Below are 27,038 nucleotides of genomic sequence, written 5' to 3' on the forward strand. Positions count from 1 at the left end.
ACAGCTGGGGTCATTTAAGGACAGGTCAGGTTAAGATGGTGGAGAAAAGGCGGAAAACCCGGAAAAAAACCACTGAACAACGATCAGTACCTGGCAATTGCCCCACATGGAAGTGGGACTCGAACTCACAAATCAGAGGTGAAGGGCTTGTGGTAACACGTTGAGACACCTAATCATTAAGCCACTACAGCCGTTTAAGTATATAAAGTTCTGCATCTGTTTTGTAGATATAAATTTATATTTTCATTACATAGGATTGTAATATTTGCATGACTTGATATTGTAAGTACAAAAAGTAATATTTGCATGACTTGATATTTTAGGTACAAAAAGTAATATTTGCATGACTTGATATTTTAGGTACAAAAAGTTATATTTGCATGACTTGATATTTTAGGTACAAAAAGAAGTGCCATTATCTATGACAGAGATCGAGTGGTGTGACCTTCATCAACACATTCCCCTGTCCTGTGTCTGTGTCCTCATCCATCTACTCAGGGGATCTCTTATTTACTCAGGTAAGTGTCATGGCAACACAGCGTCTCTCAGGGGATCTCTCATTTACTCAGGTAAGTGTCACATCAGCACGGCATATCTCAGGGGATCTCTCATTTACTCAGGTAAGTGCCATGGCAACACAGCATCTCTCAGGAGATCTCTCATTTACTCACGTAAATATCATGGCAACACAGCGTTGCTCAGGGGATCTTTCATTTACTCAGGTAAGTATCGTGGCAACACAGTGTCACTCAGGGGATCTCTCATTTACTCAGGTAAGTGTCATGGCAACACAGTATCTCTCAGGGAATCTCTCATTTACTCAGGTAAGTGTCATGGTAACACAGCGTTTCTCAGGGGATCTCTCATTTACTCAGGTGTCATGGTAACACAGCATCTCTCATTTATTCAGGTTAGTGTCATGGTAACACAGCGTTTCTCAGGGGATCTCTCATTTACTCAGGTAGGTAAGTGTCATGGTAACACAGCGTTTACTCGGGTAAGGATATTGAAGTGTATCAGACAAGTCATATATAGTATGTTGATAGTTCTTCATCATTTCATCACTGTATTTCCATGTTGCTCTACTGATGCTTCTTTATAACTCTAGGAGTCAGACTATCTGAGGGAAACCACAGGAGCCCAGACTTTCTCTGTATCAGCTAACTGTACAGACGAGACATTAACAAAGACTGTCACTCTAGATACCAGCTCTGCCTATAGAATTGTCATCTTAAAATCAGCCGACAAATTAGATGTATACAAGGTAATGCATACCTGTTTCTATATTAGTCTAATTGATGTTAATTGAAATTTAATGGGCAAAGAAGAAATTAAACTTTAGATAAACCAGTATTCTTATATCTTATGTAAACAAAACAACATAAAAGATGTTTTGAAATATTTCAATTATTATGTACATGTATTGACACTTTCGGAAATGATATCATATACTAGTGACTTGATTCAGCTTATAGTGTAATTATAATTCTAATTTAAAAGTGAAAACAAGCGTCTCAGAAATGTTTTTAAGAAGTGTTTACACATTGAGAAAATGTTCATGGTTTACAGAAAGTGAAGGCCGAATAAAGATAATTGTGTATCAATATTAATTTTCTGTATATAAATAGCATTAAGTGATGTTTTACAATTATGATAACTGTTTTTAGGCTGATGACCAGAGGACGAAATCAAGGGAAGGTAACTCCGTCATCAGGTATGTCTCAATAGATATTTATGTTAATATATAAAAAAATGTAAGGCATAAAGTATTTAAAATTCACGGTGTCATTATTTCACGGTTTCCTATATGGGTCATATTTGTGATGGTTAAATATTGTGGATTCACTGAGACTATTTTGCACTACAATTGTTCTTAGGTAATTACATCAATGGATTTCTGATTATTTGGCAGATTTAAGTAAAAATGCAAATAAAGCGAAAATAAAGTAGCTGCAGGTTGACTGGTTCAACAGAATTCATTACATTCAGTGAGAATTATTTAAAAAAAAAAACCTATATAGCTGTGTTTAAAACAATGAGTAACCTGCAGTAGTTGTTCAGTGTCCTGATGTCGATTGATTGATCAATAATTGCTCTTTGTTCAGTGTCCTGATGTCGATTGATTGATCAATGATTGCTGTTTATTCAGTGTCCTGATGTCGATTGATTGATCAATGATTGCTGTTTGTTCAGTGTCCTGATGTCGATTGATTGATCAATGATTGCTGTTTATTCAGTGTCCTTGATTGATCAATGATTGCTGTTTGTTCAGTGTCCTGATGTCGATTGATTGATCAATGATTGCTGTTTGTTCAGTGTCCTGATGTCGATTGATTGATCAATGATTGCTGTTTGTTCAGTGTCCTGATGTCGATTGATTGATCAATGATTGCTGTTTATTCAGTGTCCTGATGTCGATTGATTGATCAATGATTGCTGTTTGTTCAGTGTCCTGATGTCGATTGATTGATCAATGATTGCTGTTTGTTCAGTGTCCTGATGTCGATTGATTGATCAATGATTGCTGTTTGTTCAGTGTCCTGATGTCGATTGATTGATCAATGATTGCTGTTTATTCAGTGTCCTGATGTCGATTGATTGATCAATGATTGCTGTTTGTTCAGTGTCCTGATGTCGATTGATTGATCAATGATTGCTGTTTATTCAGTGTCCTGATGTCGATTGATTGATCAATGATTGCTGTTTGTTCAGTGTCCTGATGTCGATTGATTGATCAATGATTGCTGTTTGTTCAGTGTCCTGATGTCGATTGATTGATCAATGATTGCTGTTTGTTCAGTGTCCTGATGTCGATTGATTGATCAATGATTGCTGTTTGTTCAGTGTCCTGATGTCGATTGATTGATCAATGATTGCTGTTTATTCAGTGTCCTGATGTCGATTGATTGATCAATGATTGCTGTTTATTCAGTGTCCTGATGTCGATTGATTGATCAATGATTGCTGTTTGTTCAGTGTCCTGATGTCGATTGATTGATCAATGATTGCTGTTTGTTCAGTGTCGTGATGTCGATTGATTGATCAATGATTGCTGTTGTTCAGTGTCCTGATGTCGATTGATTGATCAATGATTGCTGTTTATTCAGTGTCCTGATGTCGATTGATTGATCAATGATTGCTGTTTGTTCAGTGTCCTGATGTCGATTGATTGATCAATGATTGCTGTTTGTTCAGTGTCCTGATGTCGATTGATTGATCAATGATTGCTGTTTATTCAGTGCTCCTGATGTCGATTGATTGATCAATGATTGCTGTTTGTTCAGTGTCCTGATGTCGATTGATTGATCAATGATTGCTGTTTGTTCAGTGTCCTGATGTCGATTGATTGATCAATGATTGCTGTTTGTTCAGTGTCCTGATGTCGATTGATTGATCAATGATTGCTGTTTGTTCAGTGTCCTGATGTCGATTGATTGATCAATGATTACTGTTTGTTCAGTGTCCTGATGTCGATTGATTGATCAATGATTGCTGTTTGTTCAGTGTCCTGATGTCGATTGATTGATCAATGATTGCTGTTTGTTCAGTGTCCTGATGATGTCGATTGATTGATTAATGATTGCTGTTGTTCAGTGTCCTGATGTCGATTGATTGATTAATGATTGCTGTTGTTCAGTGTCCTGATGTCGATTCATTGATCAATGATTGCTGTTGTTCAGTGTCCAGTGTCGATTCATTGATCAATGATTGCTGTTGTTCAGTGTCCTGATGTCGATTCATTGATCAATGATTACTGTTTGTTCAGTGTCCTGATGTCGATTCATTGATCAATGATTACTGTTTGTTCAGTGTCATGATGTCGATTGATTGATCAATGATTGCTGTTGTTCAGTGTCCTGATGTCGATTGATTGATCAATGATTGCTGTTTGTTCAGTGTCCTGATGTCGATTGATTGATCAATGATTGCTGTTTGTTCAGTGTCCTGATGTCGATTGATTGATCAATGATTGCTGTTTGTTCAGTGTCCTGATGTCGATTGATTGATCAATGATTGCTGTTTGTTCAGTGTCCTGATGTCGATTGATTGATCAATGATTGCTGTTTGTTCGGTGTCGGGATGTCGATTGATTGATCAATGATTGCTGTTTGTTCAGTGTCATGATGTCGATTGATTGATCAATGATTGCTGTTTGTTCAGTGTCCTGATGTCGATTGATTGATCAATGATTACTGTTTGTTCAGTGTCCTGATGTCGTTTGATTGATCAATGATTGCTGTTTGTTCAGTGTCCTGATGTCGTTTGATTGATCAATGATTGCTGTTTGTTCAGTGTCCTGATGTCGATTGATTGATCAATGATTGCTGTTTGTTCAGTGTCCTGATGTCGATTGATTGATCAATGATTACTGTTTGTTCAGTGTCCTGATGTTGTTTGATTGATCAATGATTACTGTTTGTTCAGTGTCCTGATGTTGTTTGATTGATCAATGATTGCTGTTGTTCAGTGTCCTGGTGTCGATTGATTGATCAATGATTACCATTTGTTCAGTGTCCTGATGTTGATTGATTGATCAATGATTGCTGTTGTTCAGTGTCCTGATGTTGTTTGATTGATCAATGATTGCTGTTGTTCAGTGTCCTGATGTCGATTGATTGATCAATGATTGCTGTTTGTTCATTGTCCTGATGTCGATTGATTGATCAATGATTGCTGTTTGTTCAGTGTCCTGATGTCGATTGATTGATCAATGATTGCTGTTGTTCAATGTCCTGATGTCGATTGATTGATCAATGATTGCTGTTTGTTCAGTGTCCTGATGTTGTTTGATTGATCAATGATTACTGTTTGTTCAGTGTCCTGATGTCGATTGATTGATCAATGATTGCTGTTTGTTCAGTGTCCTGATGTCGATTGATTGATCAATGATTGCTGTTGTTCAGTGTCCTGATGTCGATTGATTGATCAATGATTGCTGTTTGTTCAGTGTCCTGATGTCGATTGATTGATCAATGATTGCTGTTTATCCAGTGTCCTGATGTCGATTGATTGATCAATGATTGATGTTTATCCAGTGTCCTGATGTCGATTGATTGATCAATGATTGCTGTTGTTCAGTGTCCTGATGTCGATTGATTGATCAATGATTGCTGTTTGTTCAGTGTCCTGATGTCGATTGATTGATCAATGATTGCTGTTTGTTCAGTGTCCTGATGTTGTTTGATTGATCAATGATTGCTGTTGTTCAGTGTCCTGATGTCGATTGATTGATCAATGATTGCTGTTTGTTCAGTGTCCTGATGTCGATTGATTGATCAATGATTGCTGTTGTTCAGTGTCCTGATGTCGATTGATTGATCAATGATTGCTGTTTGTTCAGTGTCCTGATGTCGATTGATTGATCAATGATTGCTGTTTGTTCAGTGTCCTGATGTCGATTGATTGATCAATGATTGCTGTTTGTTCAGTGTCCTGATGTCGATTGATTGATCAATGATTGCTGTTTGTTCAGTGTCCTGATGTCGATTGATTGATCAATGATTGCTGTTTGTTCAGTGTCCTGATGTTGATTGATTGATCAATGATTGCTGTTTGTTCAGTGTCCTGATGTCGATTGATTGATCAATGATTACTGTTTGTTCAGTGTCCTGATGTCGATTGATTGATCAATGATTGCTGTTTGTTCAGTGTCCTGATGTCGATTGATTGATCAATGATTGCTGTTTGTTCAGTGTCCTGATGTCGATTGATTGATCAATGATTGCTGTTTGTTCAGTGTCCTGATGTCGATTGATTGATCAATGATTGCTGTTTGTTCAGTGTCCTGATGTCGATTGATTGATCAATGATTGCTGTTTGTTCAGTGTCCTGATGTCAATGGAGTCACATACAGAGATGACAGTGAAACTTGTACCAGATTATTACACAACATTAAAAGAAAATTCTCCCGGTGTCGAGTTTGTCGTCTCCAGCTCCAAACCTACTATGTATAAGGAGATCAACCCTGGCCTGTAAGTAGAAACTAAGTCAATAGGATCAAAACACAAATATTTAATATCGCTCTGTTTTTTCTTGTCTTGTATTTAAATTAGATTTAAACTAAGCAATTCATTAATGCTTATAGTGTTCATAAATCCAATACATTCGTAGTCCTAAAATAAATCTTTGTTATAGTTTGTTCACATTTGCACTATTGTTTTTACATTTACAGTACTTGTTAGGTCTTGGAAAAATGTGAATTTTGTTTGATTTTGTAAACTTATACTTTCAGATACAATATTTGGCAGAAGGTCCTTCAAAATGTGAATTCCAGTGAGGCCTGGAGGATGACGAATGCCAGCATAAATGTGGGCACTGGAGCCTCCTACAGCCTCCTCCTGTATACAAACAACACAGATATGGTAGGTATCAGTAATCATGCCCTGCGTGTAGGGCGTAACAAATGTACGTATTGTAGCCCCTATTGATATTGTAAAAGGAGACTAAATTTAGGATCTTATCTTTTCTTTCTTCCTTACATACTTTCTTCTTCATACTGTCTCCCTTGACACCGCCTCACTACCTTTGTATTGATTTTTTGTTGAGGTAGGTATCTCCGCTGGCCGAGACACACCAAAATCTATAAAGTGGTAGTTTCTGCTCCTGCTATACCATGTTTTTTCTTTATCAGAAATGTATCGGTATATTACAGGTCCATACTGTAGTTAAATGAATTATAACTGCTATACCAGAAATGTATCAGTATATTAGAGGTCCATACCGTTGTTTACTGAATTATAACTGCTATACCAGAAATGTATCAGTATATTAGAGGTCCATACCGTTGTTTACTGAATTATAACTGCTATACCAGAAATGTATCAGTATATTAGAGGTCCATACCGTTGTTTACTGAATTATAATTGCTATACCAGAAATGTATCAGTATATTAGAGGTCCATACCGTTGTTTACTGAATTATAACTGCTATACCAGAAATGTATCAGTATATTAGAGGTCCATACCGTTGTTTACTGAATTATAACTGCTATACCAGAAATGTATCAGTATATTAGAGGTCCATACCGTTGTTTACTGAATTATAACTGCTATACCAGAAATGTATCATTATATTAGAGGTCCATACTGTTGTTTACTGAATTATAACTGCTATACCAGAAATGTATCAGTATATTAGAGGTCCATACTGTTGTTTACAGAATTATAACTGCTATATCAGAAATGTATCATTATATTAGAGGTCCATACTGTTGTTTACTGAATTATAACTGCTATACCAGAAATGTATCAGTATATTAGAGGTCCATACTGTTGTTTACAGAATTATAACTGCTATATCAGAAATGTATAATTATATTTACAGGTTCATACTGTTGTTTACTGAATTATAACTGCTATACCAGAAATGTATATTAGAGGTCCATACTGTTGTTTACAGAATTATAACTGCTATATCAGAAATGTATAATTATATTTACAGGTTCATACTGTTGTTTACTGAATTATAACTGCTATACCAGAAATGTATCAGTATATTAGAGGTCCATACCGTTGTTTACTGAATTATAACTGCTATACCAGAAATGTATCATTATATTAGAGGTCCATACCGTTGTTTACTGAATTATAACTGCTATACCAGAAATGTATCAGTATATTAGAGGTCCATACTGTTGTTTACAGAATTATAACTGCTATATCAGAAATGTATCATTATATTTACAGGTTCATACTGTAGTTTACAGCAGTGTAACAGCCAATACAGTATCCCTCCTGTGGATGGTCCCACAGTATGTGATAATTACCGTCGGTGAAATCCTTTTTTCAGTGGCAGGACTTGCGTTTGCTTACTCAGAGGTAAGTGGATATTACTCTATCCATCTGTCAGATAGCCAAAACATTGCGTTTGCTTACTCAGAGGTAAGTGGATATTACTCTATCCATCTGTCAGATAGCCAAAACATGCTACTACTACCTGACACTATTGATATTCCTAAACTTTAATTTAGGTTCATTTTAGTTTCTGTAAACTTACTGCACCAAAAAGTCAAAGTCAACAGTCATGTTCATGAAGGTTTATTGTCAAATTTGTGTTTCTTTTTGGCTACCCAAACCAGCCAAATAATCAGAGCTGGTATTAAGTGAATGAATTGTTCAATTTCATACATTAAGTACATCCTTGGCATTCTAAAAATGGATCAATAATGAAAATATGTCAGTTACTGGCAATGATTATTTTGTATTGTACAGGCCCCTAAGTCTATGAAGTCTGTAGTCCAGGCGGCCTGGTTACTGACAATGACTATTTTGTATTATACAGGCCCCTAAGTCTATGTAGTCTGTAGTCCAGGTGACCTGGTTACTGACAATGATTATTTTGTATTATACAGGCCCCTAAGTCTATGTAGTCTGTAGTCCAGGCGGCCTGGTTACTGACAATGACTATTTTGTATTATACAGGCCCCTAAGTCTATGTAGTCTGTAGTCCAGGTGGCCTGGTTACTGACAATGACTATTTTGTATTATACAGGCCCCTAAGTCTATGTAGTCTGTAGTCCAGGTGGCCTGGTTACTGACAATGACTATTTTGTATTATACAGGCCCCTAAGTCTATGAAGTCTGTAGTCCAGGCGGCCTGGTTACTGACAATGACTATTTTGTATTATACAGGCCCCTAAGTCTATGAAGTCTGTAGTCCAGGCGGCCTGGTTACTGACAATGACTATTTTGTATTATACAGGCCCCTAAGTCTATGAAGTCTGTAGTCCAGGCGGCCTGGTTACTGACAATGACTATTTTGTATTATACAGGCCCCTAAGTCTATGAAGTCTGTAGTCCAGGCGGACCTGGTTACTGACAATGACTATTTTGTATTATACAGGCCCCTAAGTCTATGAAGTCTGTAGTCCAGGCGACCTGGTTACTGACAATGACTATTTTGTATTATACAGGCCCCTAAGTCTATGAAGTCTGTAGTCCAGGCGGCCTGGTTACTGACAATGACTATTTTGTATTATACAGGCCCCTAAGTCTATGAAGTCTGTAGTCCAGGCGACCTGGTTACTGACAATGACTATTTTGTATTATACAGGCCCCTAAGTCTATGAAGTCTGTAGTCCAGGTGGCCTGGTTACTGACAATGATTATTTTGTATTATACAGGCCCCTAAGTCTATGAAGTCTGTAGTCCAGGTGACCTGGTTACTGACAATGACTATTTTGTATTATACAGGCCCCTAAGTCTATGAAGTCTGTAGTCCAGGCGGCCTGGTTACTGACAACGACTATTTTGTATTATACAGGCCCCTTAGTCTCTGTAGTCTGTAGTCCAGGCGGACCTGGTTACTGACAATGACTATTTTGTATTATACAGGCCCCTAAGTCTATGAAGTCTGTAGTCCAGGCGGCCTGGTTACTGACAATGACTATTTTGTATTATACAGGCCCCTAAGTCTATGAAGTCTGTAGTCCAGGTGACCTGGTTACTGACAATGACTATTTTGTATTATACAGGCCCCTAAGTCTATGAAGTCTGTAGTCCAGGTGACCTGGTTACTGACAATGACTATTTTGTATTATACAGGCCCCTAAGTCTATGAAGTCTGTAGTCCAGGCGACCTGGTTACTGACAATGACTATTTTGTATTATACAGGCCCCTAAGTCTATGAAGTCTGTAGTCCAGGTGACCTGGTTACTGACAATGACTATTTTGTATTATACAGGCCCCTAAGTCTATGAAGTCTGTAGTCCAGGCGGCCTGGTTACTGACAATGACTATTTTGTATTATACAGGCCCCTAAGTCTATGAAGTCTGTAGTCCAGGCGACCTGGTTACTGACAATGACTATTTTGTATTATACAGGCCCCTAAGTCTATGAAGTCTGTAGTCCAGGCGGCCTGGTTACTGACAATGATTATTTTGTATTATACAGGCCCCTAAGTCTATGATGTCTGTAGTCCAGGCGACCTGGTCACTGACAATGATTATTTTGTATTATACAGGCCCCTAAGTCTATGAAGTCTGTAGTCCAGGCGACCTGGTTACTGACAATGACTATGTTGTATTATACAGGCCCCTAAGTCTATGAAGTCCAGGCGGCCTGGTTACTGACAATGACTATTTTGTATTATACAGGCCCCTAAGTCTATGAAGTCTGTAGTCCAGGCGGCCTGGTTACTGACAATGACTATTTTGTATTGTACAGGCCCCTAAGTCTATGTAGTCTGTAGTCCAGGTGACCTGGTTACTGACAATGACTATTTTGTATTATACAGGCCCCTAAGTCTATGAAGTCTGTAGTCCAGGCGGCCTGGTTACTGACAATGACTATTTTGTATTATACAGGCCCCTAAGTCTATGAAGTCTGTAGTCCAGGCGCCTGGTTACTGACAATGACTATTTTGTATTATACAGGCCCCTAAGTCTATGAAGTCTGTAGTCCAGGCGACCTGGTTACTGACAATGACTATTTTGTATTTATACAGGCCCCTAAGTCTATGAAGTCTGTAGTCCAGGCGACCTGGTTACTGACAATGACTATTTTGTATTATACAGGCCCCTAAGTCTATGAAGTCTGTAGTTCAGGCGGCCTGGTTACTGACAATGACTATTTTGTATTATACAGGCCCCTAAGTCTATGAAGTCTGTAGTCCAGGCGGCCTGGTTACTGACAATGACTATTTTGTATTGTACAGGCCCCTAAGTCTATGAAGTCTGTAGTCCAGGCGGCCTGGTTACTGACAATGACTATTTTGTATTATACAGGCCCCTAAGTCTATGAAGTCTGTAGTCCAGGCGACCTGGTTACTGACAATGACTATTTTGTATTATACAGGCCCCTAAGTCTATGTAGTCTGTAGTCCAGGCGACCTGGTTACTGACAATGACTATTTTGTATTATACAGGCCCCTAAGTCTATGAAGTCTGTAGTCCAGGCGGCCTGGTTACTGACAATGATTATTTTGTATTATACAGGCCCCTAAGTCTATGTAGTCTGTAGTCCAGGCGGCCTGGTTACTGACAATGACTATTTTGTATTATACAGGCCCCTAAGTCTATGAAGTCTGTAGTCCAGGCGGCCTGGTTACTGACAATGACTATTTTGTATTGTACAGGCCCCTAAGTCTATGTAGTCTGTAGTCCAGGCGGCCTGGTTACTGACAATGACTATTTTGTATTGTACAGGCCCCTAAGTCTATGTAGTCTGTAGTCCAGGCGGCCTGGTTACTGACAATGACTATTTTGTATTATACAGGCCCCTAAGTCTATGAAGTCTGTAGTCCAGGCGACCTGGTTACTGACAATGACTATTTTGTATTATACAGGCCCCTAAGTCTATGAAGTCTGTAGTCCAGGCGGCCTGGTTACTGACAATGACTATTTTGTATTATACAGGCCCCTAAGTCTATAGTCTATGTAGTCTGTAGTCCAGGCGACCTGGTTACTGACAATGACTATTTTGTATTATACAGGCCCCTAAGTCTATGAAGTCTGTAGTCCAGGCGACCTGGTTACTGACAATGACTATTTTGTATTATACAGGCCCCTAAGTCTATGAAGTCTGTAGTCCAGGCGGCCTGGTTACTGACAATGACTATTTTGTATTGTACAGGCCCCTAAGTCTATGTAGTCTGTAGTCCAGGCGGCCTGGTTACTGACAATGACTATTTTGTATTATACAGGCCCCTAAGTCTATGAAGTCTGTAGTCCAGGCGACCTGGTTACTGACAATGACTATTTTGTATTATACAGGCCCCTAAGTCTATGAAGTCTGTAGTCCAGGCGACCTGGTCACTGACAATGACTATTTTGTATTGTACAGGCCCCTAAGTCTATGAAGTCTGTAGTCCAGGCGGCCTGGTTACTGACAATGACTATTTTGTATTATACAGGCCCCTAAGTCTATGAAGTCTGTAGTCCAGGCGGCCTGGTTACTGACAATGACTATTTTGTATTGTACAGGCCCCTAAGTCTCTAGTCTGTAGTCCAGGCGGCCTGGTTACTGACAATGACTATTTTGTATTGTACAGGCCCCTAAGTCTATGAAGTCTGTAGTCCAGGCGACCTGGTTACTGACAATGACTATTTTGTATTATACAGGCCCCTAAGTCTATGAAGTCTGTAGTCCAGGCGGCCTGGTTACTGACAATGACTATTTTGTATTGTATACAGGCCCCTAAGTCTATGAAGTCTGTAGTCCAGGCGACCTGGTTACTGACAATGACTATTTTGTATTGTACAGGCCCCTAAGTCTATGTAGTCTGTAGTCCAGGCGACCTGGTTACTGACAATGACTATTTTGTATTATACAGGCCCCTAAGTCTATGAAGTCTGTAGTCCAGGCGACCTGGTTACTGACAATGACTATTTTGTATTGTACAGGCCCCTAAGTCTATGTAGTCCAGGCAGCCTGTAGTCTAGGCGACCTGGTTACTGACAATGACTATTTTGTATTATACAGGCCCCTAAGTCTATGAAGTCTGTAGTCCAGGCGGCCTGGTTACTGACAATGACTATTTTGTATTATACAGGCCCCTAAGTCTATGAAGTCTGTAGTCCAGGCGACCTGGTTACTGACAATGACTATTTTGTATTATACAGGCCCCTAAGTCTATGAAGTCTGTAGTCCAGGCGGCCTGGTTACTGACAATGACTATTTTGTATTGTACAGGCCCCTAAGTCTATGAAGTCTGTAGTCCAGGCGGCCTGGTTACTGACAATGACTATTTTGTATTATACAGGCCCCTAAGTCTATGAAGTCTGTAGTCCAGGCGACCTGGTTACTGACAATGACTATTTTGTATTATACAGGCCCCTAAGTCTATGAAGTCTGTGTAGTCCAGGCGGCCTGGTTACTGACAATGACTATTTTGTATTATACAGGCCCCTAAGTCTATGAAGTCTGTAGTCCAGGCGACCTGGTTACTGACAATGACTATTTTGTATTATACAGGCCCCTAAGTCTATGAAGTCTGTAGTCCAGGCGACCTGGTTACTGACAATGACTATTTTGTATTATACAGGCCCCTAAGTCTATGAAGTCTGTAGTCCAGGCGGCCTGGTTACTGACAATGACTATTTTGTATTATACAGGCCCCTAAGTCTATGAAGTATGTAGTCCAGGCGGCCTGGTTACTGACAATGACTATTTTGTATTATACAGGCCCCTAAGTCTATGAAGTCTGTAGTCCAGGCGACCTGGTTACTGACAATGACTATTTTGTATTATACAGGCCCCTAAGTCTATGAAGTCTGTAGTCCAGGCGACCTGGTTACTGACAATGACTATTTTGTATTATACAGGCCCCTAAGTCTATGAAGTCTGTAGTCCAGTCGACCTGGTTACTGACAATGACTATTTTGTATTATACAGGCCCCTAAGTCTATGAAGTCTGTAGTCCAGGCGGCCTGGTTACTGACAATGACTATTTTGTATTATACAGGCCCCTAAGTCTATGTAGTCTGTAGTCCAGGCGACCTGGTTACTGACAATGACTATTTTGTATTATACAGGCCCCTAAGTCTATGAAGTCTGTAGTCCAGGCGGCCTGGTTACTGACAATGACTATTTTGTATTATACAGGCCCCTAAGTCTATGAAGTCTGTAGTCTAGGCGACCTGGTTACTGACAATGACTATTTTGTATTATACAGGCCCCTAAGTCTATGAAGTCTGTAGTCCAGGCGACCTGGTTACTGACAATGACTATTTTGTATTGTACAGGCCCCTAAGTCTATGAAGTCTGTAGTCCAGGCGACCTGGTTACTGACAATGACTATTTTGTATTGTACAGGCCCCTAAGTCTATGTAGTCTGTAGTCCAGGCAGCCTGGTTACTGACAATGACTATTTTGTATTGTACAGGCCCCTAAGTCTATGTAGTCTGTAGTCCAGGCGGCCTGGTTACTGACAATGACTATTTTGTATTATACAGGCCCCTAAGTCTATGAAGTCTGTAGTCCAGGCGGCCTGGTTACTGACAATGACTATTTTGTATTATACAGGCCCCTAAGTCTATGAAGTCTGTAGTCCAGGCGACCTGGTTACTGACAATGACTATTTTGTATTATACAGGCCCCTAAGTCTATGAAGTCTGTAGTCCAGGCGACCTGGTTACTGACAATGACTATTTTGTATTATACAGGCCCCTAAGTCTATGAAGTCTGTAGTCCAGGTGGCCTGGTTACTGACAATGACTATTTTGTATTATACAGGCCCCTAAGTCTATGTAGTCTGTAGTCCAGGTGGCCTGGTTACTGACAATGACTATTTTGTATTATACAGGCCCCTAAGTCTATGAAGTCTGTAGTCCAGGCGGCCTGGTTACTGACAATGACTATTTTGTATTATACAGGCCCCTAAGTCTATGTAGTCTGTAGTCCAGGCGGCCTGGTTACTGACAATGACTATTTTGTATTATACAGGCCCCTAAGTCTATGTAGTCTGTAGTCCAGGCGGCCTGGTTACTGACAATGACTATTTTGTATTATACAGGCCCCTAAGTCTATGAAGTCTGTAGTCCAGGCGGCCTGGTTACTGACAATGACTATTTTGTATTATACAGGCCCCTAAGTCTATGAAGTCTGTAGTCCAGGCGACCTGGTTACTGACAATGACTATTTTGTATTATACAGGCCCCTAAGTCTATGAAGTCTGTAGTCCAGGCGACCTGGTTACTGACAATGACTATTTTGTATTATTATACAGGCCCCTAAGTCTATGAAGTCTGTAGTCCAGGCGACCTGGTTACTGACAATGACTATTTTGTATTATACAGGCCCCTAAGTCTATGAAGTCTGTAGTCCAGGCGGCCTGGTTACTGACAATGACTATTTTGTATTATACAGGCCCCTAAGTCTATGTAGTCTGTAGTCCAGGCGGCCTGGTTACTGACAATGACTATTTTGTATTATACAGGCCCCTAAGTCTATGAAGTCTGTAGTCCAGGCGACCTGGTTACTGACAATGACTATTTTGTATTATACAGGCCCCTAAGTCTATGAAGTCTGTAGTCCAGGCGACCTGGTTACTGACAATGACTATTTTGTATTATACAGGCCCCTAAGTCTATGAAGTCTGTAGTCCAGGCGACCTGGTTACTGACAATGACTATTTTGTATTGTACAGGCCCCTAAGTCTATGTAGTCTGTAGTCCAGGCGGCCAGGTTACTGACAATGACTATTTTGTATTATACAGGCCCCTAAGTCTATAGTCTGTAGTCAGGCGGCCTGGTACTGACAATGATATTTTGTATTTACAGGCCCCTAAGTCTATGAAGTCTGTAGTCCAGGCGACCTGGTTACTGACAATGACTATTTTGTATTATACAGGCCCCTAAGTCTATGAAGTCTGTAGTCCAGGCGACCTGGTTACTGACAATGACTATTTTGTATTATACAGGCCCCTAAGTCTATGAAGTCTGTAGTCCAGGCGACCTGGTTACTGACAATGACTATTTTGTATTATACAGGCCCCTAAGTCTATGAAGTCTGTAGTCCAGGCGACCTGGTTACTGACAATGACTATTTTGTATTATACAGGCCCCTAAGTCTATGTAGTCTGTAGTCTAGGCGACCTGGTTACTGACAATGACTATTTTGTATTATACAGGCCCCTAAGTCTATGAAGTCTGTAGTCCAGGCGACCTGGTTACTGACAATGACTATTTTGTATTATACAGGCCCCTAAGTCTATGAAGTCTGTAGTCCAGGCGACCTGGTTACTGACAATGACTATTTTGTATTGTACAGGCCCCTAAGTCTATGAAGTCTGTAGTCCAGGCGGCCTGGTTACTGACAATGACTATTTTGTATTATACAGGCCCCTAAGTCTATGAAGTCTGTAGTCCAGGCGACCTGGTTACTGACAATGACTATTTTGTATTATACAGGCCCCTAAGTCTATGAAGTCTGTAGTCCAGGCGACCTGGTTACTGACAATGACTATTTTGTATTATACAGGCCCCTAAGTCTATGAAGTCTGTAGTCCAGGCCGCCTGGTTACTGACAATGACTATTTTGTATTATACAGGCCCCTAAGTCTATGAAGTCTGTAGTCCAGGCGACCTGGTTACTGACAATGACTATTTTGTATTATACAGGCCCCTAAGTCTATGAAGTCTGTAGTCCAGGCGACCTGGTTACTGACAATGACTATTTTGTATTATACAGGCCCCTAAGTCTATGAAGTCTGTAGTCCAGGCGACCTGGTTACTGACAATGACTATTTTGTATTATACAGGCCCCTAAGTCTATGAAGTCTGTAGTCCAGGCGCCTGGTTACTGACAATGACTATTTGTATTAAGCCTAGTTATTTGTCTATGTATTGTACAGGGGCCCTAATCTATGTATTACAGTCTATGAAGTCTGTAGTCCAGGCGACCTGGTTACTGACAATGACTATTTTGTATTATACAGGCCCCTAAGTCTATGAAGTCTGTAGTCCAGGCGGCCTGGTTACTGACAATGACTATTTTGTATTATACAGGCCCCTAAGTCTATGTAGTCTGTAGTCCAGGCGGCCTGGTTACTGACAATGACTATTTTGTATTATACAGGCCCCTAAGTCTATGAAGTCTGTAGTCCAGGCGACCTGGTTACTGACAATGACTATTTTGTATTATACAGGCCCCTAAGTCTATGAAGTCTGTAGTCCAGGCGGCCTGGTTACTGACAATGACTATTTTGTATTATACAGGCCCCTAAGTCTATGAAGTCTGTAGTCTAGGCGACCTGGTTACTGACAATGACTATTTTGTATTATACAGGCCCCTAAGTCTATGAAGTCTGTAGTCCAGGCGACCTGGTTACTGACAATGACTATTTTGTATTATACAGGCCCCTAAGTCTATGAAGTCTGTAGTCCAGGCGACCTGGTTACTGACAATGACTATTTTGTATTGTACAGGCCCCTAAGTCTATGAAGTCTGTAGTCCAGGCGGCCTGGTTACTGACAATGACTATTTTGTATTATACAGGCCCCTAAGTCTATGAAGTCTGTAGTCCAGGCGACCTGGTCACTGACAATGATTATTTTGTATTATACAGGCCCCTAAGTCTATGAAGTCTGTAGTCTAGGCGACCTGGTTACTGACAATGACTATTTTGTATTATACAGGCCCCTAAGTCTATGAAGTCTGTAGTCCAGGCGGCCTGGTTACTGACAATGACTATTTTGTATTATACAGGCCCCTAAGTCTATGAAGTCTGTAGTCCAGGCGACCTGGTTACTGACAATGACTATTTTGTATTATACAGGCCCCTAAGTCTATGAAGTCTGTAGTCTAGGCGACCTGGTTACTGACAATGACTATTTTGTATTATACAGGCCCCTAAGTCTATGAAGTCTGTAGTCCAGGCGACCTGGTTACTGACAATGACTATTTTGTATTGTACAGGCCCCTAAGTCTATGAAGTCTGTAGTCCAGGCGGCCTGGTTACTGACAATGACTATTTTGTATTATACAGGCCCCTAAGTCTATGTAGTCTGTAGTCCAGGCGGCCTGGTTACTGACAATGACTATTTTGTATTATACAGGCCCCTAAGTCTATGAAGTCTGTAGTCCAGGCGGCCTGGTTACTGACAATGACTATTTTGTATTATACAGGCCCCTAAGTCTATGAAGTCTGTAGTCCAGGCAGCCTGGTTACTGACAATGACTATTTTGTATTATACAGGCCCCTAAGTCTATGAAGTCTGTAGTCCAGGCGGCCTGGTTACTGACAATGACTATTTTGTATTATACAGGCCCCTAAGTCTATGAAGTCTGTAGTCCAGGCGACCTGGTTACTGACAATGACTATTTTGTATTATACAGGCCCCTAAGTCTATGAAGTCTGTAGTCCAGGCGGCCTGGTTACTGACAATGACTATTTTGTATTATACAGGCCCCTAAGTCTATGAAGTCTGTAGTCCAGGCGACCTGGTTACTGACAATGACTATTTTGTATTATACAGGCCCCTAAGTCTATGTAGTCTGTAGTCCAGGCGGCCTGGTTACTGACAATGACTATTTTGTATTATACAGGCCCCTAAGTCTATGAAGTCTGTAGTCCAGGCGGCCTGGTTACTGACAATGACTATTTTGTATTATACAGGCCCCTAAGTCTATGAAGTCTGTACGTTATAGGCCCCGACCTGGTTACTGACAATGACTATTTTGTATTATACAGGCCCCTAAGTCTATGAAGTCTGTAGTCCAGGCGACCTGGTTACTGACAATGACTATTTTGTATTATACAGGCCCCTAAGTCTATGAAGTCTGTAGTCCAGGCGGCCTGGTTACTGACAATGACTATTTTGTATTATACAGGCCCCTAAGTCTATGAAGTCTGTAGTCCAGGCGACCTGGTTACTGACAATGACTATTTTGTATTATACAGGCCCCTAAGTCTATGAAGTCTGTAGTCCAGGCGGCCTGGTTACTGACAATGACTATTTTGTATTATACAGGCCCCTAAGTCTATGTAGTCTGTAGTCCAGGCGACCTGGTTACTGACAATGACTATTTTGTATTGTACAGGCCCCTAAGTCTATGTAGTCTGTAGTTCAGGCGACCTGGTTACTGACAATGACTATTTTGTATTATACAGGCCCCTAAGTCTATGAAGTCTGTAGTCCAGGCGGCCTGGTTACTGACAATGACTATTTTGTATTATACAGGCCCCTAAGTCTATGAAGTCTGTAGTCCAGGCAGCCTGGTTACTGACAATGACTATTTTGTATTATACAGGCCCCTAAGTCTATGTAGTCTGTAGTCCAGGCGGCCTGGTTACTGACAATGACTATTTTGTATTATACAGGCCCCTAAGTCTATGAAGTCTGTAGTCCAGGTGGCCTGGTTACTGACAATGACTATTTTGTATTATACAGGCCCCCCGTAAGTCTATGAAGTCTGTAGTCCAGGCGGCCTGGTTACTGACAATGACTATTTTGTATTATACAGGCCCCTAAGTCTATGAAGTCTGTAGTCCAGGCGGCCTGGTTACTGACAATGACTATTTTGTATTATACAGGCCCCTAAGTCTATGAAGTCTGTAGTCCAGGCGGCCTGGTTACTGACAATGACTATTTTGTATTATACAGGCCCCTAAGTCTATGAAGTCTGTAGTCCAGGCGACCTGGTTACTGACAATGACTATTTTGTATTATACAGGCCCCTAAGTCTATGAAGTCTGTAGTCCAGGTGGCCTGGTTACTGACAATGACTATTTTGTATTATACAGGCCCCTAAGTCTATGAAGTCTGTAGTTCAGGCGGCCTGGTTACTGACAATGACTATTTTGTATTATACAGGCCCCTAAGTCTATGAAGTCTGTAGTTCAGGCGACCTGGTTACTGACAATGACTATTTTGTATTATACAGGCCCCTAAGTCTATGAAGTCTGTAGTACAGGCGGCCTGGTTACTGACAATGATTATTTTGTATTATACAGGCCCCTAAGTCTATGAAGTCTGTAGTCCAGGCGGCCTGGTTACTGACAATGACTATTTTGTATTATACAGGCCCCTAAGTCTATGAAGTCTGTAGTCCAGGCGACCTGGTTACTGACAATGACTATTTTGTATTATACAGGCCCCTAAGTCTATGAAGTCTGTAGTCCAGGCGGCCTGGTTACTGACAATGACTATTTTGTATTGTACAGGCCCCTAAGTCTATGAAGTCTGTAGTCCAGGCGACCTGGTTACTGACAATGACTATTTTGTATTATACAGGCCCCTAAGTCTATGAAGTCTGTAGTCCAGGTGCCTGGTTACTGACAATGACTATTTTGTATTATACAGGCCCCTAAGTCTATGAAGTCTGTAGTCCAGGCGGCCTGGTTACTGACAATGACTATTTTGTATTATACAGGCCCCTAAGTCTCTGTAGTCTGTAGTCCAGGCGACCTGGTTACTGACAATGAGTATTTTGTATTATACAGGCCCCTAAGTCTATGTAGTCTGTAGTCCAGGCGGCCTGGTTACTGACAATGACTATTTTGTATTATACAGGCCCCTAAGTCTATGAAGTCTGTAGTCCAGGCGGCCTGGTTACTGACAATGACTATTTTGTATTATACAGGCCCCTAAGTCTATGAAGTCTGTAGTCCAGGCGGCCTGATTACTGACAATGATTATTTTGTATTGTACAGGCCCCTAAGTCTATGAAGTCTGTAGTCCAGGCGGCCTGGTTACTGACAATGACTATTTTGTATTATACAGGCCCCTAAGTCTATGAAGTCTGTAGTCCAGGCGACCTGGTTACTGACAATGACTATTTTGTATTATACAGGCCCCTAAGTCTATGTAGTCTGTAGTCCAGGCGGCCTGGTTACTGACAATGACTATTTTGTATTATACAGGCCCCTAAGTCTATGAAGTCTGTAGTCCAGGCGACCTGGTTACTGACAATGACTATTTTGTATTATACAGGCCCCTAAGTCTATGAAGTCTGTAGTCCAGGCGACCTGGTTACTGACAATGACTATTTTGTATTATACAGGCCCCTAAGTCTATGAAGTCTGTAGTCCAGGCGGCCTGGTTACTGACAATGACTATTTTGTATTATACAGGCCCCTAAGTCTATGAAGTCTGTAGTCCAGGCGGCCTGGTTACTGACAATGACTATTTTGTATTATACAGGCCCCTAAGTCTATGAAGTCTGTAGTCCAGGCGACCTGGTTACTGACAATGACTATTTTGTATTATACAGGCCCCTAAGTCTATGAAGTCTGTAGTCCAGGCGACCTGGTTACTGACAATGACTATTTTGTATTATACAGGCCCCTAAGTCTATGAAGTCTGTAGTCCAGGTGGCCTGGTTACTGACAATGACTATTTTGTATTATACAGGCCCCTAAGTCTATGAAGTCTGTAGTCCAGGCGGCCTGGTTACTGACAATGACTATTTTGTATTATACAGGCCCCTAAGTCTATGAAGTCTGTAGTCCAGGCGGCCTGGTTACTGACAATGACTATTTTGTATTATACAGGCCCCTAAGTCTATGAAGTCTGTAGTCCAGGCGACCTGGTTACTGACAATGACTATTTTGTATTATACAGGCCCCTAAGTCTATGAAGTCTGTAGTCCAGGCGGCCTGGTTACTGACAATGACTATTTTGTATTATACAGGCCCCTAAGTCTATGTAGTCTGTAGTCCAGGCGACCTGGTTACTGACAATGACTATTTTGTATTATACAGGCCCCTAAGTCTATGTAGTCTGTAGTCCAGGCGACCTGGTCACTGACAATGACTATTTTGTATTATACAGGCCCCTAAGTCTATGAAGTCTGTAGTCCAGGCGGCCTGGTTACTGACAATGACTATTTTGTATTATACAGGCCCCTAAGTCTATGTAGTCTAGGCGACCTGGTTACTGACAATGACTATTTTGTATTATACAGGCCCCTAAGTCTATGAAGTCTGTAGTCTAGGCGACCTGGTTACTGACAATGACTATTTTGTATTATACAGGCCCCTAAGTCTATGAAGTCTGTAGTCCAGGCGGCCTGGTTACTGACAATGACTATTTTGTATTATACAGGCCCCTAAGTCTATGAAGTCTGTAGTCCAGGCGGCCTGGTTACTGACAATGACTATTTTGTATTATACAGGCCCCCCAAGTCTATGAAGTCTGTAGTCCAGGCTGCCTGGTTACTGACAATGATTATTTTGTATTATACAGGCCCCTAAGTCTATGAAGTCTGTAGTCCAGGCGACCTGGTACTGACAATGACTATTTTGTATTATACAGGCCCCTAAGTCTATGAAGTCTGTAGTCCAGGCGGCCTGGTTACTGACAATGACTATTTTGTATTATACAGGCCCCTAAGTCTATGAAGTCTGTAGTCCAGGTGGCCTGGTTACTGACAATGACTATTTTGTATTATACAGGCCCCTAAGTCTATGAAGTCTGTAGTCCAGGTGGCCTGGTTACTGACAATGACTATTTTGTATTATACAGGCCCCTAAGTCTATGTAGTCTGTAGTCCAGGTGGCCTGGTTACTGACAGTGATTATTTTGTATTATTATACAGGCCCCTAAGTCTATGAAGTCTGTAGTCCAGGCGGCCTGGTTACTGACAATGACTATTTTGTATTATACAGGCCCCTAAGTCTATGTAGTCTGTAGTCCAGGCGGCCTGGTTACTGACAATGATTATTTTTGTATTATACAGGCCCCTAAGTCTATGAAGTCTGTAGTCCAGGTGGCCTGGTTACTGACAATGACTATTTTGTATTATACAGGCCCCTAAGTCTATGTAGTCTGTAGTCCAGGTGACCTGGTTACTGACAATGACTATTTTGTATTATACAGGCCCCTAAGTCTATGTAGTCTGTAGTCCAGGCGGCCTGGTTACTGACAATGACTATTTTGTATTGTACAGGCCCCTAAGTCTATGAAGTCTGTAGTCCAGGCGACCTGGTTACTGACAATGACTATTTTGTATTATACAGGCCCCTAAGTCTATGAAGTCTGTAGTCAGGCGGCCTGGTTACTGACAATGACTATTTTGTATTATACAGGCCCCTAAGTCTATGAAGTCTGTAGTCCAGGCGGCCTGGTTACTGACAATGACTATTTTGTATTATACAGGCCCCTAAGTCTATGAAGTCTGTAGTCCAGGCGACCTGGTTACTGACAATGACTATTTTGTATTATACAGGCCCCTAAGTCTATGAAGTCTGTAGTCCAGGCGACCTGGTTACTGACAATGACTATTTTGTATTGTACAGGCCCCTAAGTCTATGAAGTCTGTAGTCCAGGCGACCTGGTTACTGACAATGACTATTTTGTATTGTACAGGACCCTAAGTCTCTGTAGTCCAGGCAGCCTGGTCACTGACAATGACTATTTTGTATTATACAGGCCCCTAAGTCTATGAAGTCTGTAGTCCAGGCGACCTGGTTACTGACAATGACTATTTTGTATTATACAGGCCCCTAAGTCTATGTAGTCTGTAGTCCAGGCGGCCTGGTTACTGACAATGACTATTTTGTATTGTACAGGCCCCTAAGTCTATGAAGTCTGTAGTCCAGGCGACCTGGTTACTGACAATGACTATTTTGTATTGTACAGGCCCCTAAGTCTATGTAGTCTGTAGTACAATGACAGGTCAGAGCCTGGTTACTGACAATGACTATTTTGTATTATACAGGCCCCTAAGTCTATGAAGTCTGTAGTCCAGGCGGCCTGGTTACTGACAATGACTATTTTGTATTATACAGGCCCCTAAGTCTATGAAGTCTGTAGTCCAGGCGACCTGGTTACTGACAATGACTATTTTGTATTATACAGGCCCCTAAGTCTATGAAGTCTGTAGTCTAGGCGACCTGGTTACTGACAATGACTATTTTGTATTATACAGGCCCCTAAGTCTATGAAGTCTGTAGTCCAGGCGACCTGGTTACTGACAATGACTATTTTGTATTGTACAGGCCCCTAAGTCTATGAAGTCTGTAGTCCAGGCGACCTGGTTACTGACAATGACTATTTTGTATTATACAGGCCCCTAAGTCTATGTAGTCTGTAGTCCAGGCGGCCTGGTTACTGACAATGACTATTTTGTATTGTACAGGCCCCTAAGTCTATGAAGTCTGTAGTCCAGGCGACCTGGTTACTGACAATGACTATTTTGTATTATACAGGCCCCTAAGTCTATGTAGTCTGTAGTCCAGGTGGCCTGGTTACTGACAATGACTATTTTGTATTATACAGGCCCCTAAGTCTATGTAGTCTGTAGTCCCAGGGCGACCTGGTTACTGACAATGACTATTTTGTATTATACAGGCCCCTAAGTCTATGTAGTCTGTAGTCCAGGCGACCTGGTTACTGACAATGATTAATTTTGTATTATACAGGCCCCTAAGTCTATGTAGTCTGTAGTCCAGGTGGCCTGGTTACTGACAATGATTATTTTGTATTATACAGGCCCCTAAGTCTATGTAGTCTGTAGTCCAGGTGGCCTGGTTACTGACAATGACTATTTTGTATTATACAGGCCCCTAAGTCTATGAAGTCTGTAGTCCAGGCGACCTGGTTACTGACAATGACTATTTTGTATTATACAGGCCCCTAAGTCTATGAAGTCTGTAGTCCAGGCGGCCTGGTTACTGACAATGACTATTTTGTATTATACAGGCCCCTAAGTCTATGAAGTCTGTAGTCCAGGCGGCCTGGTTACTGACAATGACTATTTTGTATTATACAGGCCCCTAAGTCTATGAAGTCTGTAGTCCAGGCGACCTGGTTACTGACAATGACTATTTTGTATTATACAGGCCCCTAAGTCTATGTAGTCTGTAGTCCAGGCGGCCTGGTTACTGACAATGACTATTTTGTATTATACAGGCCCCTAAGTTTATGTAGTCTGTAGTCCAGGCGGCCTGGTTACTGACAATGATTATTTTGTATTATACAGGCCCCTAAGTCTATGAAGTCTGTAGTCCAGGCGGCCTGGTTACTGACAATGACTATTTTGTATTATACAGGCCCCTAAGTCTATGAAGTCTGTAGTCCAGGCGGCCTGGTTACTGACAATGACTATTTTGTATTATACAGGCCCCTAAGTCTATGAAGTCTGTAGTCCAGGCGGCCTGGTTACTGACAATGACTATTTTGTATTATACAGGCCCCTAAGTCTATGAAGTCTGTAGTCCAGGCGACCTGGTTACTGACAATGACTATTTTGTATTATACAGGCCCCTAAGTCTATGAAGTCTGTAGTCCAGGCGGCCTGGTTACTGACAATGACTATTTTGTATTATACAGGCCCCTAAGTCTATGAAGTCTGTAGTCCAGGCGACCTGGTTACTGACAATGACTATTTTGTATTATACAGGCCCCTAAGTCTATGAAGTCTGTAGTCCAGGCGACCTGGTTACTGACAATGACTATTTTGTATTGTACAGGCCCCTAAGTCTATGTAGTCCAGGCGGCCTGGTTACTGACAATGACTATTTTGTATTATACAGGCCCCTAAGTCTATGAAGTCTGTAGTCAGGCGACCTGGTTACTGACAATGACTATTTTGTATTATACAGGCCCCATCTATGATCTGTAGTCCAGGCGGCCTGGTTACTGACAATGACTATTTTGTATTATACAGGCCCCTAAGTCTATGTAGTCTGTAGTCCAGGTGGCCTGGTTACTGACAATGACTATTTTGTATTATACAGGCCCCTAAGTCTATGTAGTCTGTAGTCCAGGTGGCCTGGTTACTGACAATGACTATTTTGTATTATACAGGCCCCTAAGTCTATGAAGTCTGTAGTCCAGGTGGCCTGGTTACTGACAATGACTATTTTGTATTATACAGGCCCCTAAGTCTATGAAGTCTGTAGTCCAGGCGGCCTGGTTACTGACAATGACTATTTTGTATTATACAGGCCCCTTAGTCTATGAAGTCTGTAGTCCAGGCGGCCTGGTTACTGACAATGACTATTTTGTATTATACAGGCCCCTAAGTCTATGAAGTCTGTAGTCCAGGCGGCCTGGTTACTGACAATGACTATTTTGTATTGTACAGGCCCCTAAGTCTATGAAGTCTGTAGTCCAGGCGACCTGGTTACTGACAATGACTATTTTGTATTATACAGGCCCCTAAGTCTATGAAGTCTGTAGTCCAGGCGACCTGGTTACTGACAATGACTATTTTGTATTATACAGGCCCCTAAGTCTATGAAGTCTGTAGTCCAGGCGGCCTGGTTACTGACAATGACTATTTTGTATTATACAGGCCCCTAAGTCTATGAAGTCTGTAGTCCAGGCGACCTGGTTACTGACAATGACTATTTTGTATTATACAGGCCCCTAAGTCTATGAAGTCTGTAGTCCAGGCGGCCTGGTTACTGACAATGACTATTTTGTATTATACAGGCCCCTAAGTCTATGTAGTCTGTAGTCCAGGCGACCTGGTTACTGACAATGATTATTTTGTATTATACAGGCCCCTAAGTCTATGAAGTCTGTAGTACAGGTGGCCTGGTTACTGACAATGACTATTTTGTATTATACAGGCCCCTAAGTCTATGTAGTCCTGTAGTAGTTCCAGGTGGCCTGGTTACTGACAATGACTATTTTGTATTATACAGGCCCCTAAGTCTATGAAGTCTGTAGTCCAGGCGACCTGGTTACTGACAATGACTATTTTGTATTATACAGGCCCCTAAGTCTATGAAGTCTGTAGTCCAGGCGGCCTGGTTACTGACAATGACTATTTTGTATTATACAGGCCCCTAAGTCTATGAAGTCTGTAGTCCAGGCGGCCTGGTTACTGACAATGACTATTTTGTATTATACAGGCCCCTAAGTCTATGAAGTCTGTAGTCCAGGCGGCCTGGTTACTGACAATGACTATTTTGTATTATACAGGCCCCTAAGTCTATGAAGTCTGTAGTCCAGGCGGACCTGGTTACTGACAATGACTATTTTGTATTATACAGGCCCCTAAGTCTATGAAGTCTGTAGTCAGGCAGGTGGCCTGGTTACTGACAATGACTATTTTGTATTATACAGGCCCCTAAGTCTATGAAGTCTGTAGTCCAGGCGACCTGGTTACTGACAATGACTATTTTGTATTATACAGGCCCCTAAGTCTATGTAGTCTGTAGTCCAGGCGGCCTGGTTACTGACAATGACTATTTTGTATTATACAGGCCCCTAAGTCTATGTAGTCTGTAGTCCAGGCGGCCTGGTTACTGACAATGACTATTTTGTATTATACAGGCCCCTAAGTCTATGTAGTCTAGGCGACCTGGTTACTGACAATGACTATTTTGTATTATACAGGCCCCTAAGTCTATGAAGTCTGTAGTCCAGGCGACCTGGTTACTGACAATGACTATTTTGTATTATACAGGCCCCTAAGTCTATGAAGTCTGTAGTCCAGGCGACCTGGTTACTGACAATGACTATTTTGTATTATACAGGCCCCTAAGTCTATGAAGTCTGTAGTCCAGGCGACCTGGTTACTGACAATGACTATTTTGTATTATACAGGCCCCTAAATCTATGAAGTCTGTAGTCCAGGCGACCTGGTCACTGACAATGACTATTTTGTATTATACAGGCCCCTAAGTCTATGAAGTCTGT

The 27,038-nt window shown here is 41.3% G+C and overlaps 1 protein-coding gene across 1 annotated transcript; it reads left to right on the plus strand.

The window, feature by feature from the left end:
* The first annotated feature begins 680 nt into the window (after nucleotides 1-680).
* On the plus strand, nucleotides 681-27,038 carry LOC138310161 (solute carrier family 15 member 2-like). Its single transcript, XM_069251285.1, has 7 exons — nucleotides 681-773; nucleotides 1,109-1,264; nucleotides 1,668-1,714; nucleotides 5,826-5,972; nucleotides 6,233-6,362; nucleotides 7,687-7,818; nucleotides 26,946-27,038. Exons 1-7 carry the CDS (start codon nucleotides 681-683, stop codon nucleotides 27,021-27,023), a joined length of 783 nt encoding a protein of 260 aa, XP_069107386.1. The 3' UTR covers nucleotides 27,024-27,038.

Source organism: Argopecten irradians, chromosome 16 (assembly GCF_041381155.1).
Source record: "Argopecten irradians isolate NY chromosome 16, Ai_NY, whole genome shotgun sequence".
NCBI lineage: Eukaryota > Metazoa > Mollusca > Bivalvia > Pectinida > Pectinidae > Argopecten > Argopecten irradians.

What these genes read in the sequence shown, in the direction of transcription:
- LOC138310161 (XM_069251285.1), top strand. Translation starts at nt 681, where the DNA reads ATGGCAACACAGCGTTGCTCAGGGGATCTTTCATTTACTCAGGTAAGT. An exon ending in ATACAAACAACACAGATATG is followed by an intron (nt 6,363 to 7,686) that starts GTAGGTATCAGT and finishes TTATATTTACAG; the next exon opens with GTTCATACTGTAGTTTACAG. An exon ending in TTGCGTTTGCTTACTCAGAG is followed by an intron (nt 7,819 to 26,945) that starts GTAAGTGGATAT and finishes TGTATTATACAG; the next exon opens with GCCCCTAAATCTATGAAGTC.